The 19,950-nt window shown below is 36.0% G+C and overlaps 1 protein-coding gene across 2 annotated transcripts in view; it reads left to right on the plus strand.

The window, feature by feature from the left end:
- Positions 1-19,950, plus strand: part of gabrb1 (gamma-aminobutyric acid type A receptor subunit beta1) — a 39,555-nt gene that overhangs the window by 10,813 nt on the left and 8,792 nt on the right. For both annotated transcript variants that reach the window (XM_073835098.1, XM_073835099.1), the window contains 2 exons: positions 12,784-13,004; positions 17,477-17,559. In XM_073835098.1, coding sequence (XP_073691199.1) covers positions 12,784-13,004; positions 17,477-17,559 — 304 coding nt within the window. The remainder of the gene's footprint in view (positions 1-12,783; positions 13,005-17,476; positions 17,560-19,950) is intronic.

Genomic DNA, 19,950 nt, shown 5'->3' on the forward strand with positions numbered 1-19,950 from the left:
TATCTAAAGCTCTTTTCCTTTAAACCTAGCCAAAAAACCATGTGTTGACTTTGAAACAGTAGACTTGAATTATATGCATTTATGGTGTAATTATGACATTTTCGTTTCAATCCTTGTTCATATTTACCGCAAACAATGCGTTGTCACTTTAATTCTGCACGTGCAGCACAGTTTTAGTTTTAGTTCATATCAGTTCATGAGATCGGCCTTTTTAGAGACCGCCGATCAAACATCCCAATGTGATTATCGGCCGATAGTGATCAGTAGCCGATCAATCGGAGCATCCCTCATGGTGAAAACATACTTGTGGGAACTTTTTCGTAAGACAATAAGTACATATCACTGCAGTTTCCAACAAAAATGAACACGCAGTTATACACCGTTATGATTACAGCTCCATATGTTTCGCTATCCGGTCAAAACAAGCTTGCTCGGTAACTCAGCCAGCATGGAATTGGATTTAGGATGTGGAATTCTTGAGTACAAATTCCATGAAAAACATGACTCATGATGAAAGAGCTGAAAGATGAAAAACACATTAAAACGGCATGCTTACGATTGCGTTTTTACGTCACATTTGCTTTTGTTCATGCTATCGGGTAGGTTTAGATGAAATGCAGATGGTACATTATTTTAAAACATCACAGAGCAATAGAATTATAGACATTTCAAGTCAGAACTGCGGTACAAAACCAACGTCACATAAAACCTACCATATGTACGTTCATCTGTTCCAGTTAAAAACTGAACACTCTTTTAGCGCCACTCAGTTTCACAACAAATATGTCACGGAACGTACATGCGAAAACATTCCTGCAGGTACGTTTTCATAATGAGATCAAGTTGGGAAATAAATATTGCTGGTTAACACTTTTACTGTGTACCATATTCATTTTTAATTTACCATATCTCTCTCCGAAAATTGGTTGAAATTGCGTATATTTGCAGATATTAGATATTTAATTACCTAATTTGAAAATCTCGATTACCTTTCATGTAATGCTCAACAACAACCATGTCTGGGTGATTTGGCAACCCACTGCAGGGTAAATATTGGACAGAAGACATGCTGGGTTAATTTTACCCAGCTTGTTGGGTTTTATACCTTAACCCATTTGCTGGATTGTTTTTTGACATTGTGCTGGATCTAGGGATGGCGAAAACTAAAAAATTTCTTGACCGACCACCGAGCCTCATTAGCCGGTTGAAACCGGTTAACCGATTAGTTTAAAATATGGTACGCTATTTGAAATAACAGCCATTTCGAGCCGCGCCTGCAATTTCGCAACTCTGTCGCATCTCTCTGCCGCTCTGCCTCCCGCACACACACACGCACACACTGCCACTCACGTCACTTTTTTAAAATCCCAGACAGCGCGAAACATGAGTCCCGCAAACGCGGCGCCGAAGAGCTTGTTGTATGTAATCGTAGGACAAATGGCTCCTTAGTTTCAAATGGTTTGGGTACAAGGTGATCGCTTTGAAAATAAAGGCGTTTGTCTAGGTTAGAAGCTCATTTGAAACATTGCCACGGCTCATTTAAGAAAATGACAGCTCCGAAGAGACGCCGCTTTAGTTGAGGTAACAGTGCTAACCATAATAAAGAAAGATGATGATCATCATCACCTTATCGGTTACCACTGAAATGTAGATGTAATGTATTTCCAAATCTAAGCCCATCTTATGCGGAATGTTGCCTAATAGACTGCAACATGATAAAACCAATGGATAAAACAGGCACCTTCAGAATGCGTAAAAGACGCACCGGCACTTTTTTTTTAACCGACTACCGACAACTTTGACCGGTTAACGTTGATACGGTCAACCACCGGTCAAACGGTCATCGGTTAACATCCCTAGCTGGATCAGTCAACCTATTGAAGATTGACCCACAAAAATGCACTCTAAAATTTGTTTATATAGCACAAGAACAATTCATTTGCAGTATTTTTTGAATCAATATCAAGTCAGTCTTTTACAGTCATAAAATCTTCAAAAACATTCAGTAAAGGTTTTAGGACGTGATAGGAACAGCAAGAGCAGCCAAAGAGAATCTGAGGGAAGAAAACAGCTATCAGTAGGCTGTTCCAGTTTATTAAATAACTTATATTCATATTTGAAAAGTTACATCAAAAACAGCTTCACCTTGTGCCATCTTGTCTGTTCGACATTTAAGTTTCAACCCATCAAGCACGTAATGCAACCACAGCTTCAACACTGGCACACTATCAATAGCGCTCCTATTTTAGTCAGTGGAGTGCACGGTAACTTTGTTACATATAACAGTAAAGTCGGGTCGTGTTTCAGACCTGGCCACGCATTCATTTGGTGGGAAGTAAAACGTCCATAGTGGCGCCGGTTTGGCGTTTGCTTTAAGTGAAGATCTGGTGAATACTGCGTTTGTAGAAGGCTAACGTTCCAAGCAGACAGCTGTGACGTACATCTAAACTAAAAAGGGAATAATTTGAGACTACAGACGTTTTCCTATTTATACAGTGATAATTTGATAGTAATATAATGTAATACATATCTTAATTTAATTCAGGATGTTTCCCGTCAGTCAAGTTTTTTCTCAGGACAGAACACAAAATGACTGCTGACAAATGTATCCAGTTTTAACCGGTTTAGCACAGACTACCTAACATTGGGTTACACTGACCCAGGTTTATCATTTGTATTGATAGTAAAAATGACCCAGCAGCTGAATTACAGAAAAGCTACCAAGCACCTGAGGGTGTATTTTTTTCTTTCTGAATATTATAATGTGATCCCTGATGCTTGTAGCATTTAAAACTCTTCTTTCTAGTTTGTTTTTAATTGTAAGCATATAAGCAATTTAATAACAGTGATTTATTGGTTGTCGTCCACTAAATGAGAATAATTATCAGCTTATTGCTACCAGCCAGAATTTTAATATCAGTGTGTCCCAAGTGCCTTTAGAAAATCAGATATTGAACGCTATTCGCCTCCCTGCAAACTCTCTCATCCCATTTTCTCCTGTTTGTTTGCTTGAAATGAGCACACACATACACTCTGACATGATTTTCATAACACTTCATGATTGAAGTGTCAGATATCGACAGATGTGTTTTCTGTTTCTCTGCTTTTTATAGCTCAGAAAATCACAGGTTTAGAGAGCACTGCAATCCTTATCACAAGAACAGAAAGGTGATTTAGCAGAGAAGTGAGAAAAAGCAGAATTTAAATAGCCAATTTGGAAACGCTGTTAAACTAAAAGATAATCTACTGCAGCTCCCCTAAGAATATTGCAGAAGGTCAGCTGTTCTCAGTGCTGTCACAGCTTCATAGCCCGCTCTTGTACGCTCCTGCATTGATTGTTAATGTACACTGCTGGTTACCTCAGTTGCCCTCGCTCACCACGTCGTGACTGCAGTGTGAGGATGTTAAGTTTGCAGTAAAGGATGCTCGATGTGAGAAGTGGACTTTCGGCTGCAGTGTGAAGCTGGTGTTTTTACTAACAGCTGGTATGGACTTAGCAAAACAGACTTTCTCAGTTCACATCCTAGGTTTTGTTGTAAATAATTAATCAGAGCATTATATTCCAAAGGGAAAAAAAAGTTCAAGTTCATCATCTGTGGTTCAACCGTAATTTTACGAAGCTACAAGAACTTTGTCAGAATGTTAGCCAATGTTATAAAAGAATTCCCTGTTAGCTGGGTAGATAATATAATAATTGATTTAGTAAACTTGCACTTGGTCTAACTTGCATTTCATTTTCATAATAAATTTATAATCAGGCCCTGAACCGTATGAAACTAAAAATGAGCTTTTTGGCAGCTAACCCTCCAGATGGTTTTGGTGCAAACAGGAATAAAAAAGTACCCCGTGTCCACGGTTAAAAATACTGCTGGGTCTTTAATGTTGTGGACCTATTTTTTTATGGAGTCTATCAAATACCAGCAGATAAAAAATCAAAACCTGACTGCCTCTGTTAGAAATCTTATAATGGGCCATGGTTGCATCTTCCAGCAGGACGATGATCCAAAACAAACATCAAAATCAACACAAAAATTGTGTCACTGAGCACAGAATGAAGCTTCTACCATGGCCGTCCCAGTTCCCTGACCTGAACCCTGTATAGAAACTGAAGAGAAGAAGCACCAACATGAGAGATTCTGTTTGAAGGAATGGCCTCTGCTCTCTTGTCAGGTGTTCTCCAAACTCATTAGACAGTGTTGGAGAAAACTCAGAACTGTTATCTTGGGAAAAGAATGTTGCAATAATTGGGTGCCAATAATAGTGGCCGACGTGAACTAGAGAAGAACATTTATTTCATAATGAGATTTCACCCCTAGGTTCTATTGATTTACTTCAATGACAGGTTAGAATTTTGTGAATTTTTTGAATGAAAGATCAAAAGGATAAATTATGCAGATTTATTTTCACATTCACTTTTGCTCATATTCACCAAGGGTGCCAATATTAGTGGAGGGCACTGTATTTACTAGCAATTTCTGACTGAAAATTGTTTATAAACCATATCCACCTTTTTCCTGAATGTGGAAGTCTCGCCGACTGGAACAATGCTTTACATTTACGGTGTCTGGTAGAGATGTACTGATTGCAATTTTCTTGGCCGATTCCAAGTTCCAATTTTTTTGCCGATACTGATTTTTTTTGAGGTAAAAGTAACAATTACTTGAAAAGGAGGTGTACTGTGTGCAAAACGGTATTTTTTAAATGTTTAATCTTTCACATCAAATTATTACATTGGAGCAACTAATTCAGTTAAAAAAATAAGAATCTTTAGAGTTGTTCAAATGAAATCAGTATCAACAAACTCCATACTTCCAGGAAGAAACAGAAGCTGCTTCTGAAGTGGCATTAGATGTATTTACACAGCTTGAAGAAGTTTGACTGTTTGACTTTTGATAAAGCTGAGGTGCCATAAATGCATTTTGCAAATGCATAAAAAGTTTCATAAGTTTATTGTTTTAAACATTTTTGAACACACAAATTAAGAAATGTTGAGAAAAGTGCAATAATAGTTTTAAATGACACCAAACCACCAGTAGATGGCTGCAAATGAGTAGGTGGCTGTTTGAATAAGTGAGTCATTTAGTCCTTCATTCAACAGATTCGTTCAAATAGCTGGTTTATTCAGAAACAAGGCAAGTGACTGTCTTTATGAATGGGTTACTAAATCATTGACTCATTTGATTTGTTCAAAAACATGCTCGGAAACACACAACAGTTCTGCTGTGGCTTTGATTGGAACTATTTTCATTAACAAAATTGAGCAATATTGTGTCTAAAATGTAAGTCACTTAATTTTAACTTCTTGTTTATTGAACTACTATTGTGAAAAATCAGTCACATTACAGTCGTGTTGATATTCAAAGAAACTTGCTATGTTACGTACCTAAATCATATATTATACTTTTTTTTTTTGCTATCACTGTATGCATCTATAACTTTCTGTGAGTGCTGTTGCGCTCATTTGTTTTGATTTCTACACAAGTCTTTCTCACACACTCACTCAGGTTGCACAAGCCTCATCTGGCACAACATAAATACATTATCAGTTGCCGTAAGTGTGACATCAAAACAGAGCGGCTCAGAATAGGCAGACTGACTGGCTGGTCACTGGTTCAGGTGGATCATGCGGAAAATTCTGGTCCCTGGCCGGTCGAATGGTGCATCTCTAGTGTCTGGTGTTTCTAGTCAAATTAACATATTTTCCGATCCGATAATAAAACGTTAAACCTATGAACATTTTTTGCAGTAACTCACCTGTCATAGTTTAATGAGCGGGTAGATGACATGAAGCGACACGAGGTTAGCTTGTTTTCCTTTGTCATCATTTATGCAAGGCATAAATCAGTCCAGGCAAGTATATCATAGAAAGTTTATTACTGTTACTGTGGCAGCCAACAACAACTTGACCCTGCACACATTTTTATAGTTATGTTGAAAAAGTTTCATTTTAACTAATTAAGTCTTTTTTTTACCATGTTTTAACATGGATTTACACTGCCGCTCAGAAGTTTGGGATCAGTAAGATTTTTAATGGTTTTTAAAGATGTTTCTTATGCTCATCAAGGCTGCATTTATTTGATCAAAAATACAGAAAAAATGTAATATTGTAAAATATTATTTCAATTTAAAATAACTGTTTTCTATGTGAATATATTTTAAAATGTAATTTATTCCTGTGATACAAAGCTACATTTTCAGCATCATTACTCCAGGCTTTAATGTCACATGATCCTTCAGAAATCATTCTAATATGCTGATTTATTATTAGAATTATCAATGTTGAAAACAGTTTTTTTGGGAACCTGTGATACTTTTTTCAGGATTCTTTGGTCAATAAAAGGTTAAAAAGAACAGCATTTATTTAAAATAGAAAGGTTTTCTAACAATATACACTACTGTTCAAATGCTTGGGGTCAAATTTTTATTCTTTCTTTTTTTTAAAGAAATTAATACTTTTATTTACTAAGGATGTGTTAAATTAAATTAAAAAGTGATAGCATAGATTTACGTTGTTAGAAAAGATTTATATTTTGAATAAATGCTGTTCTTTAGGATCATGTGACACTTAAGACCAGAGTAACAGCTGATGAAAATTCAGCTTTGCATTACAGGAATAAATTATATTTTAAAGTACATTTAAAAAAAAAAAAAAACATTATTTCATATTGTAACAACATTTGACAATATTACTATTTTTTTTTCTGTATTTTTGATCAAATAAACGCAGTCTTGATGAGCATAAGAGACTTCTTTAGAAAACATTACAAGCCTTACTCATCCCAAACTTTTGAGCTGCAGTGTATATGGAGACCAAAACACAAGACAAGAGCACCCAAACGGAAGTTAGAATCCATCATTAAGACGCTTATTGGTTGCTCAGGAAAAAGGTGGATACAGTTCAATTAATAAAAAAGCAGTCGTCTAAAGGACGTATAAATTCACATTGATTTTAATGCTGCAGCAACCTGCACCAAACCAAAGCAGAATGTTTTGCAGTGACTTTTCTTTCCAGCTGTCCTTGTCCTCAGTCTCATAGTTTCTTTTTTCTCTTTTCAATTTTTCTTTTTTTTATTCGCTACTTTTAATCCTGTTGTGTTCCTCTCAAGTGAGTATCTCTCTCAGCCTCTATTCTTCTGTTCCTCTGTGATGCCTTCAGTGTGATGGGCACAGCGAAATGAGTTCATTTTAGACCGCACTGTCAGATAGCGCTGTGATACAGTAAGTATGGCCTCCATAGTGTGTGTATATATGTGCGCGATGTTGCGTTTCCTTTAGCATTTGTGATTGTGTTTTTGTTTGTGTGTGTATCTGTCAGGGTGCTCTGTGAAGAAGTTGAAGTGCTGGAGTGATGATTTTAAGCGGTTGTCAGGGGCAACAGCTGCTTCTAATAATAGCAGCTGAAGGAGGCATTTGTCCTAAGCGAACCTGAGGCACACCCATCCTCTCTCTCTTTCACATTTCTCTCGCTTTCTGTCTCGCTCTTTGCTTTCTCTGGTTTTCTGCCGCACTCACATAAATACACTCAGATGTTGTCATCTTCATGGGGCTGCACCCTTACCATCTGGAGAGCAGTTATGTGTTTTATTTATATAAAGGGTGATGAGAAATATAATTTTCTTGATCTTTTGATATGAAACTATACTTACTTACTAACTTATTAAATTCAAAACTTTGTTTGTAATGATTATTATTTATAACTATGTGAGAATTGTATAATGAACTATTTACACAGAAATATAGAATAATAATAATAAAAGGAACAATACATTTATTATACATACTTTTAGTGTTTAACACACTACTGTTCAAAAGTTTTTAAGTAATACTTTTTTCAGCAAGGATGTAGGCTATTAAATTGATTGAAAGTTATACTAAAGACTTTTGCATAGTTACAAAATATTTCTATTTTACATAAATTATGTTCTTTTTATTACAAAAAGCACAATTTCCACAAAAATATTAAGCATATTAACTGCTTAAACGTTGATAATAAGAAATGTTTCTTGATTAGCAAATCAGCACATTAGAATGATTTGAAGGATCATGTGACACTAAAGACTGAAGTAATGATGCTGAAAATTCAGCTTTGCCATCACATGAATAAATTATGTTTACATTATTTAATAAAATATCTTAAAATAGAAACATTTTAAAGTGTAATAATATGTAATGATTTTACTGTTTGTGCTGTATTTGATCAAAAGGAGAAAGTGTAATAGATACTATTATTCTTAGCAAAAAGTTCTTGTCATGTGTTATTTTTAACAAGATCTCAGTCATTTTGGTGACATTTTTGAAATTATGTTTAAGGGACATGGATACATGCAGTCTCAGAATAAAAATGTTTTCAGGAATTTTTTTTTTTTCCCCCAAAGGCATGTTATGAAGTGATTGCATAGGCAGTTTTAAATCTGCAAACTGTGCTGGATGATGTGCGTGTGCTCTGTGAGAGGAATCTTAACAGAGACTTTGCAGTACAGATGAGTGTGGAGGAGTAGTAGTGCTGGGACAGGACCTACCTGCACCCCTGCAGGGCGACAGAAACATCTGAAGTGCTTTTAGTGCATCACACAACTGGAGGATACTAATTATTTTCATTTTTAATCATCACTGCTGTTCCTTTTATATGTTTAATGAAAGATGTTGCATATTCCCTGGGTTAATATTGATAGGATCAAATTTTACTGCATTGCAGCAAACAATGTGCTAAACTTGGAATCATGACTGATACTACCCTAAAACACAAGAGCGTATATACAGATCTACTGCAATATTCAAATGCTTATAAAAAGGGACATTTAAAGAAATTATGTATGATTAATATTTTATTTCTTAGTCACAACACGACATAGTTTTTTTAAGTTGTTGTGTCACATTTTTACACAGTTTGTATCTTAAAACTGTAGGGCAGTAAATGGCATTCAGCACCGATTTCATGCTTTTCAGGTGAACATAGAACTGTGAGAGATGGAACTGTCCTGTTTCCATCACAGCAATAATGTCAACATGAACAGGTACAAGGGGTCAAAAGTAAATCATTTTGACAAAATTATTTTTCTAGATCTCTACTGTATTATTGTTAAATACTAGGGATGTAATGATATCAGAATCTCACAATACGATAATATCACAATATGAAGTCCACAATACAATATTTATTGCAATATTTAAAAAAAAAAGACAAATGAAGACTTGGAAAAAAATTACAATTTTGCACATTTTAAAGTTAAATTCCTCTATCTAATACACTTTGAGAGTTCAAAATTAAAAGCTTCAACCCATATTCTCAAGAAAACTTAAGTTAAAAAAAGTCTTGTACTTCAACTTTAAAGGAGACTTAACCCTCTTTTTATTTGTGCTTTACTGTCTCAGTCTAAATTACATTCACACTGGTGTTTCAGAAGCCAAACAAATTAGAATATAAAATTAATAATAACAATTTTATATTATTGTTATTCTCATGACATTATTAGCCATATATTAACAAAACAATTGACACTTCAGACCTAAATTACTGTGTTTACGAGGATACTTCCAAGGACAGATATTTTGAAACGTACAAGTGTGTGTATTTTAAAGTGGCATAAATAACTCTGTTCAGTACTCCTGCGTCTCTCAAACAAGACGCACGTATAGCAAAATGAGTTCTCTTTCACTGCTGATTGTGTTTCAGTGGCCTAACATCACTTGTTTTTAAACTGCAATGCTTCAAAACACGTGCAAAAATAAGTTTTCATGACCATGTAGAACAGCATCGTCACATAAGCATGTAACCGCGATAGAGAACATAGTCTAAAATCTTTGGCTGTTGACAAATTTATGCCGGTTAATCGTGTCTACTGGTATACTGCGCACCCCTAGTTACAATTATCAAATATTAATTTGTTACTTTGATTCAGAGAACCATAAACATGTAAATGTCATTATGTTAAAGGGTTACTCTACTCCAAAATGAAAATTTTGTCATTAATCACTTAACCCCATGTTGTTCCAAACCCATAAAAGCTTTGTTCGTCTTTGGAACACAATTTAAGATATTTTGGAAGCAAAAATATTTGTCCCATTGACTGCCAGGTAAATAACACTGTCAAGACCCAGAAAAGTATGAAAGACGTGGTCAAAATAGTTCATCTGCCATCATTGGTTCAATCATCATTTTACGAAGCTACGAGAAAACTTTTTGTACGTAAAGAAAACAAAAATAATGACTTTATTCAACAATTTGTCTCACGTGACGCAGGTGGATAGTATCCAAAATGCCACTACAGTGAAGCAGATGAGTGGTTTTTTTTTTTTCTTTACATACAAAAAGTATTCTTGTCACTTCATAAAATTCAGATTACTGATGGCAGATGGACTATTTCGACGATTCCTTTCATTCGTTTTTGGGTCTTGACAGTGCTGTTTACCTGGCAGTCAATGGGACAGTCAAAATCCTCCCGGTTTTCATCCAAAATATCTTAAATTGTGTTCCGAAGACGAACAAAGCTTTTAAAATTTTCATTTTGGGGTGGAGTAACCCTTTAATAAAATTTTAACTTAACATCTCAGCTTAAAAGAACACTCCACTTTTTTTGGAAATAGGCTAAATCTCCAACTCCCCCCGAGTTAATAAGTTGAGTTTTACCGTTTTGAAATCCATTCAGCATCCATGTTACGGCAGCAAACTTTCTTGACTATTACACCGGAATGGGAGTGTAGTTCCTAATCTTTTCAGCCTAGAAAAGCGCAACTTAACATTTTCCGCTGGTTTTAGTACACGATATAACTACAGAAGAGTCAAGTTTTAAATAGGACAAATATCGAAACTCGGTCAATTTTGAACGCAATGCTATTGGTCTAATAGGATTCAATGATCTATGCTAAGCTATGCTAAAAGTGATTTCAAAACAGTAAAACTCAACTTATTAACTCGGGGGGAGTTGGAGAATGAGCATATTTCCAAAAAAAAGTGGAGTGTTCCTTTAAAAGACTAAATTAGCTCCATAAGTTTCATCTGCCTGTCAGTCTAAAATATAACTTAAAACAGACACGGACAGATGCTGTGATTCTTTTATAGGGGTTTGTAAGTGTCTGTGAGGGACAGGGTGAATCCACTCTGTCTGTTTAACCTTCACTCTCATTTATCATGTTGGTTTAATGGGATCTCAACTTAATTTGTTTCACCACTTATTCAGCTGAGAAACGTGGCGACTGGGAGATGGAGGTCAAGCAGAAGCCTCTGTGCAAATGTGACTGCGTTTTTCAGTCTAACCTCTGCCTTTACAGTTGGTCCCAGCACATTTGGGATCTTAAGGGACTCTTTCCTTTTCACAGCAAACCTAAATGAAGTGCACAGTCATGTAAGTGGCAATTACTGAGAGCAGAACATTGTTTGAAATATGGATGTACTGTTGGAACGGGATCTCATTTAGTTTTGTTTAAGTTGGTTATTTTACTGACTTGACCTCAAAGCAATGATGAACGCTGCTTTGTTTATATTATAGTGGAGCATGAAGCACCAGGGCCACAGTGTTGTTATAATTGTGTTGTTTTGTCTGCAAAGGAGAGCTTGTCGTCTTGGATGATGCTTTGTGTTTTTACACATCTGGAGGCAGTGGCTGTATGACCTTCAGCTGAGAAAAACTGGGTTAGCGAGGTCTTGGCTGAGGGGAAGGAAAGCTTAGCCCTCGAGGTGGTTGCCATCCACTTAGATATGTTAGAGAAGGATGCGCATGTCCTCTCTGAGATTACAAATGCAGACAGAAAGGGGAGCGAGATTTACAGAAGTTATAGATTTTAGTGCATATGTTTTTGTTTTTTTGCATATGCTAATAAGCATGCACATTTACCCACGCAGTTTTCATTTAGCTTTTTTATTTTTGTATGTGCACATTTTGTAACGGTGAGAGAATGAGGAGGAAACAAATGCAGTGTACAAACAGAATTTATTGAATAAATGGAAAGGCGTGATGATGATGATGGCTGTGATGGTGGTGATGTTCTCCCGGCTGAGTGACACGAGGGCTCAGACAGCTGGTGAATGATGCGTGGTGATCTCCGTGGTGCAAACGTGTAGAGTGTGTCCAATGATCCGACAAGACTCCAACAAGAAATAATCCAACACGAACTCCACAAGATGACAAAACCCACGAACATCCAACACGTAGAACTGTCAGACAGGGAAGAAGAGATTGAGGTGAGTATTTGTAGCCAGAGATGATGAGGGACACCTGGTGTGGGACTGATTGACAGCTGCGCTGAATGAGCGTGACGCACAACGTAATCACACACACACACACACACACACACACACACAGATGACGCGACATGAGAACACGGCAGATGTGAGAACCGTGACACATTTTTGACTCTAAAGTAACACTTAAAAAGTCATAAAAATTATTTTCATTGCATTAGATTCACAACACACTAAAAGAACACATAAAACAAAACAACTCTAGAGCTTTTATGACATCAAACTTCCTTTTTTGGTAAAGTCAGTTAATTAAAGGGGCATGTTTATTTAAAACATTATTAAAAAACACTAATCTATTCTATATAGATTGATAATATTTAATATGTGTGACCCTGGACCACAAAACCAGTCTTAGGTAGCCAAAAAATATATTATATGGGTCAAAATTATCGATTTTTCTTTTATGCCAAAAATCATTAGGATATTAAGTGAAGCTCATGTTCCATGAAGATATTTTGTAAAAACCTAATTTGTGATCAGTGTGTGTCTGAAGTTTGCAATATTTTGGAATGGATGAAGTTAACAGTTTTGTGTGTGTTTTTCAGGATTATACCATCACCATGTATTTCCAGCAGTCTTGGCGAGATAAGCGTCTGTCCTACACAGGGATTCCTCTCAATCTGACTTTGGATAACAGAGTGGCAGATCAACTCTGGGTGCCTGATACTTACTTCATAAATGACAAGAAATCTTTTGTCCACGGGGTCACAGTGAAAAACCGCATGATTCGGCTCCATCCTGATGGGACTGTGCTCTACGGCCTCAGGTCAGCGAGTTTCTGTTTGTGCATCTTTTGTGTGTGTGTGTGTGTGTGTGTGTGTGTGTGTCACTTCTTCTCTCTTTCATGCATTAGATTAATGTTTGGATTCTTTTGTGTGTGTGTGCATCTTTACATTTATCTCTGTCTGCATGTGTATGCTGTATTTTTGGCTGACCCTATTCCCTTGGCTGTCCTGATGGTGCTTTTTGTAGAATTTCAAGCCCAGTGAGAGATGTGTATCCTGTCTCAGTCAGGGAATACAGGTTCTGTTTACCAAAGAAAGATGAGTCTGTCTCTGTCCTGGTTGAACCAGGCTATTCTGTTAGCATCCTGTTCATCTCAGTGGCAGTTGCTTGGCTGGTGCAGAAGCCCTCTGGAAGAAGATAATTTGAAATTCTCCATCTTTGCTCATGGGACCACAGATCTTTTCAGTTGTCTAAGACAGAGGTCAGCAATTAGCATAGATTGGATTCATCCAAATAATTTATCATTAATAGTTAAAGTCCCCATGAAATCAAAATTAAGGCTTTTTGGCTTTTACTATGAATATATTAGCCTATAAGCTAGTGTGCTCCAAAACAATGACAAAATTTGCATTTTCTAACTTTCACCAATATGGATCAAAGATTTTTATAACATCATCCTGCACTTTAGCTCCTCATCAGACTTTCTGTCCAATCAAATGCTCTCTAGAATCTGAAGCATCCCGCCCCCTACACTATAAATAGATGCTGAAGCTGCGGCTGAAATCGGTCACTTGTTCACAGAATTTATATTTTCTGTACGGTGACTGGCATTAGTGCATTATATGGGAACAGTGAACAATTAATTTAAATTCTACACAGAATGTTATAGTTTATAGCGATATGGATGAGATTGTGGCTGTCATTCGCTGTCACATGCAGCTTTACCGAGCTCAACATCTTTGCCCCAAGCTGTGATATAAACAAAACACGGCTGGCTATTTAAAAAGGGGATGAAACTGCATAATATGTCCTGCCCCATCTTCCTGTTTCAGTTGAAATTATGTCAACACATACAATAACGCTGCGTGTTTCAAAACACTTCAGTGGACCTTTAAATTATAATAATTAAATAATATAATAGTGTAATAGTTAATTAATTCTAAACAAATATGTAATTATAATTTTTAAAATTACAAGATTAAAGTCATAATAGTTTGAGAATAAAGTCGAAATATTTTGAGAATAAAATCAATATATTGCGAGAATAAAATTGAAATATTACGAGAATAAAATCAAAATATTACAAGAATAAAGTCGAAATATTACGAGAATAAAGTCGAAATATTACAAGAATAAAGTCGAAATGTTTCGAGAATAAAGTTGAAAAGTTTTGAGAATTAAATCAAAATTACGAGAATAAGGTTGAAATGTTTCGAGAATAAAGTCGAAAGGTTTCGAGAATAAAGCCGAAATGTTTCAAGAATTAAATTGTAGCAAGTATAGCCTGCACATGCAAATGGCCCAGATTGAGAGCACCAGGAGAAGTTGCCAGGCCACCGGAATTTATTTGAATATATGTGGGATTAATAGCAGAAATCATACCATGTATTATACTTGCAGGGACAGTATGTTTGGAAATAATATTTTACATCTTCGATTGTATTCATTAGGCAGCAAAATACAAGCAATGTCTTGCAATAATGTGTTTTTCACGCTCCAAGTGCTCCCAATCCAGCCAATTTGCATGTGTAATAGGCTAGAATATACTATCAAAATATTGTAACTTTAATCTCGTAATTGCTACGAACTAATTCTCGTAATTTTGACTTTATTCTCAAAATATTTTGACTTTGTTCTCGAAACATTTCAACTTTATTCTCGAAACACTTCGACTTTATTCTCGAAACATTTCGACTTTATTCTCGAAACATTTAAACTTTATTCTCGAAACACTTCGACTTTATTCTCGAAACATTTCAACTTTATTCTCGAAACATTTCAACTTTATTCTCAAAACACTTCGACTTTATTCTCGAAACACTTCAACTTTATTCTCGAAACATTTCAACTTTATTCTCGAAACATTTCGACTTTATTCTCGAAACACTTCGACTTTATTCTCGAAACATTTCAACTTTATTCTCGAAACATTTCAACTTTATTCTCGAAACATTTCAACTTTATTCTCGAAACATTTCAACTTTATTCTCGAAACATTTCAACTTTATTCTCGAAACATTTCAACTTTATTCTCGAAACATTTTGACTTTATTCTCGAAACATTTCAACTTTATTCTCGAAACATTTTGACTTTATTCTCGAAACACTTCGACTTTATTCTCGAAACATTTCAACTTTATTCTCGAAACACTTCGACTTTATTCTCAAAACATTTCGACTTTATTCTCGAAACATTTCGACTTTATTCTCGAAACATTTTGACTTTATTCTCAAAACACTTCGAACTTTATTCTCGAACATTTTGACTTTATTCTCGAAACACTTCGACTTTATTCTCGAAACATTTCGACTTTATTCTCGAAACACTTCGACTTTATTCTCGAAACACTTCGACTTTATTCTCAAAACACTTCGACTTTATTCTCCAAACATTTCAACTTTATTCTCGAAACATTTCAACTTTATTCTCGAAACATTTCAACTTTATTCTCAAAACACTTCGACTTTATTCTCGAAACACTTCGACTTTATTCTCGAAACACTTCGACTTTATTCTCAAAACACTTCGACTTTATTCTCAAAACACTTCGACTTTATTCTCCAAACATTTCAACTTTATTCTCGAAACATTTCAACTTTATTCTCGAAACATTTCAACTTTATTCTCAAAACACTTCGACTTTATTCTCGAAACATTTCGACTTTATTCTCGAAACATTTTGACTTTATTCTCAAAACACTTCGAACTTTATTCTCGAACATTTCGACTTTATTCTCGAAACACTTCGACTTTATTCTCGAAACACTTCGACTTTATTCTCGAAACATTTCGACTTTATTCTCGAAACACTTCGACTTTATTCTCCAAACATTTCGACTTTATTCTCAAAACACTTCGACTTTATTCTCGAAACATTTCGACTTTATTCTCGAAACACTTCGACTTTATTCTCGAAACATTTCAACTTTATTCTCGAAACACTTCGACTTTATTCTCAAAACATTTCAACTTTATTCTCGAAACATTTCGACTTTATTCTCATAATTTTGATATTACTGTAAAAATATTTTGACTTTATTCTCGTATTTTCGACTTTATTCTCGTAATTTCGACTTTATTCTCTAAATATTTGTATCTTATAATATTAGATTTGTTTTATTTTTTAACGTGGCACTAAAGTGCCGTTGTAGTTATCAACGTTTAAAATAGTTGTGCTGGTTAATATTTATGTGGAAACCATAATATCTTTCAAGATTCTTTGATGAATAAAAAGATCTCTTGAGAAAAAAGAAATCTTTTGTACCTTTCTCTCCCTACATAGTGGAGAGTTAGATGTGCAGATTTTATCTGTCCGATATTCCCTCTCTCCTCCATCTTGCTCAATACTGTATAATTTATATCTAATGTACTATGCCTGAGAGGTATGGACATGTGCTGCTCTATAGCAGTGTGCACCTATGAGCGCGTGTCTATAAATATATGTGATAACTGATTCTATAACCACCTCCTTGCCACTCAGTAAAACAGTACAGTATAAATAAGTATATGGTAAAAATAAAGTGTGTTGAAGCATGTGTATTTCATAGTGTGTTTGTCAGGAAAAAGTGCTTTTATACCAAAATTCATCCGGGACTGCAGAACGAAGAAGAAATTCCATCATAAGTTGTCAAAAAATGCAGCAGTCACGCACTGAAAGGCCACCGCGTGTGTGTTTCCGTGTTAATTAAAGCTCAGCGTAATTAAGATCCAGCCAGAGGCATTTCAAAGAGGGGCTGCAGACATGACTGAGACGGCGTTAAGGCAATTACACAGGAGAGGAATAAAGAGGGATGAAACATGAGAGAGGTATAAGGAACGCAGTGTTTATGCAGTGATGTTTATCCAGCAGCTTGTGAAAGAACATTTCAATGTCATGTGAATGAACAGTAAGCAAATATTAGTGTATTATCAGCTAATTACTTGCATCTATTTCTCTTAAAGTGGATTGATTGGGAGATGATTACATTTGTTATTTTGTCATATGAAGAAGTACACGTGCTTGTCAAATCAATATTAGTTCAGCATGAATTAAAGTTCTGCAAAGCCTTCCTGCTTTGAATATAAATCTCATTACAGGTGGAAGCAGGTGGCTGTAACACCATCTGCTCTGAAATGTACAGCTTAAATGTTTCACTTGCCTCCTCTGACATCTGCACAGAGTTCACGCTTTCTAGAATAGTAGACGTATGTTTGAGCAGTCAGACTCAAACTGTTAGTGTCTGTAGATCCACTAGGCAATTGCTTGATTGTAATAGCATCATTTTGTATTGTTTTTCACCTCATATCTGTAGGATAACTACCACAGCTGCATGTATGATGGATTTGCGCAGATACCCTCTGGATGAGCAGAACTGCACGCTGGAGATTGAAAGTTGTAAGTACTGTTTGGGGTTTAACTTTTAACAAGCATGAATAGCTCAGTTGGCCTGATTGTGTAATCACAGTTATTGTAGGAAGGAAGGAACATTCACAAACAGTCCCGAAGTTGTGTGGTTGGAACTACAGCTCTGTGACCTGTGATTAGAAGCAGTTTCTAGTTAGTACGATGTGGATGTAGATCATTCTCTTGAGTAAAATAAGCAAGCTAACATGCTGTACAATCTATATCTTTCATATACACAAATTTCATTTGAAATTTTTAGTTTGTCAAGAGAATGAAAGCTTTGTTTTTGAAAAGTGTACATGAGCAAATATGTTCTACTAACCCGAGGGAACCCTCAGTATGATGTAAGAGGAACCTGTGACTGTATCAAACATCTGGAAATAAAGCAAAACTGCAGAGAACAAAAATAGCAAAGTAGTCCTCAGGTGACGTTCGTTATTCACAGTCTAGATCAAAATTGCAGTGTGACAGTGAGAACAACTTACAATTCCTGAATTTTAAGGTCACTGAAATCCTATTTGAAATGATCCTAACAGGAGTAGAAAGGCAGTTTTTTAAGCATATTTCATAAATTAATTGTATTCTAAAGCACAGTATAAAAACATAAAAGAGAATTTAATTGAAAAAGACCCTTGATCAAAATTAGAGAACACTTACAGATACCTCCAAGTTATTAGTGTTAATCTGGCACCTTGTGTTAATTTCTTTAATTACAGTATATGACAAACCCTATTTAACTAGCTGCATTTCTCCAATTTTCACTGAGATTGCAAGATGACGGGCTGCTCCCTGTGACAGGAGGTTGTCCAGATGAAGGCCAAAGGAATGACCTTTTCAGCCACTGCAAGAGAAGTTGGTCAGTCCAAATCTGTGAAATTTCAAACATTGCAGGTTTACAATGACACTAATTTCCCAAAGTCCCCAAAAAGGCTGGTCATCCACATACGACAAATGCACAAGAAGACCGGATAATGCAGAGACTCTCAATGAGGAATCGGTTCAACACTACAGCTGGAATTGCTTGCCAGTTCATTGCTGAACAAATTAAGGATTTGCCTCGGAATGTTTAAGAGAAATCGAGCTAAAAGTGCACTCTGCAGAGGCCAGACCTGTCATCAGCCAGTGTTGTCAACTTAGCAATTTGTCACTAGATTTAGGGACTTTTCAGACCCCCTTAGCGACTTTTGTCCAAAAAAGCGTCTAGCGACAAATCGAGCGAGTTCTTGGGCAAACTTTATTTAGTTTGTGAGACTCGTGAGGTCTTGCTTTCCCGACGCAGACACCTCTCTCTCTCTCTCTCTCTCTCTCTCTGCGTCTGCTCTGTTCAGTGTGCGATAGAGAGGAGCATCACTTTCAGTTGAAATAAGAAGATATTCTGTTGCTTCTACCTCTATTTTACATGCAGGTATAGCTGCAATCACAGCACAACCACTGTCTTAATCGTATGTGTATTTGATTTCATTATACAATGTTGTGATTATGAATCAGGATTTCAGTGCAGATTAATATCTTCGAGAGCTGGTAATGTATTCTCAATGGGCCGTGTTTCAGTCACTATTTCATATTCATCCTGTTGTCTGACATCAGAAACAGTAAAATATATAAATGAAAACTTTGTATTAATATTTTTTGTGCAGCACAGAGGGGCAAGACAACTGACAGTGACCATGAATATGCTAATTATGACGTATAATGTCATCTAGCAACATTTAGCGACCTTTTAAGTGGGGTTTAGCTACTTTCCATTGAAAGAAGTTAGCAACACTGTCATCAGCCGAAAGAATCAAAAGGCTAAGCTCACCTTTGCTGAGGAGCATGTTGTGTGAAAAGAGAAGAACTTGTCCAAAGTTCACTTTAGTGATGAGAGCAAGTTTAATTTATTTGGGTCCAATGGGAAACATTTCGTTCAATGTCAAACTAAGGAAAAACTGAAGCCCAAGTGCGTAAAGAAGTCAGTGAAAGGTGGAGGAGGAAGTGTCATAGTTTGAGGGATTTTTTCTGCAGCAGGAGTTGGGCTGCTTATACAGATACTTGTCAGTGTGAATGCAAATGTTTATCAGAACCTCCTTCAGCAACATGCAGGTCCTGCCCTGCAAGCATCTCCCAATCAGCCTGCAATTTTCTTGCAAGACAATGCCTCCGTCACACTGCAAAATGGGTAAAGCAGTCCTTGAAGCTAAGAACACTGAAATGTTCTAAAACTCACAACAGTTATCGAACAGTTATATGGAAGAAGAGTAGAAAAAAATGGACCAAGATCACACCAGTGTGAGAAACTAGTGATGTCCTCTGGCCACAGATGTGCTGAAGTCATTTAAAGCAAGGGCCTCTACACTTTCTACTAATTTCTGACAACTGTAACCCTTGAAAATTTTAGGGTGT

The sequence above is a fragment of the Garra rufa genome, chromosome 2 (assembly GCF_049309525.1).
Source record: "Garra rufa chromosome 2, GarRuf1.0, whole genome shotgun sequence".
NCBI classification, from domain to species: domain Eukaryota; kingdom Metazoa; phylum Chordata; class Actinopteri; order Cypriniformes; family Cyprinidae; genus Garra; species Garra rufa.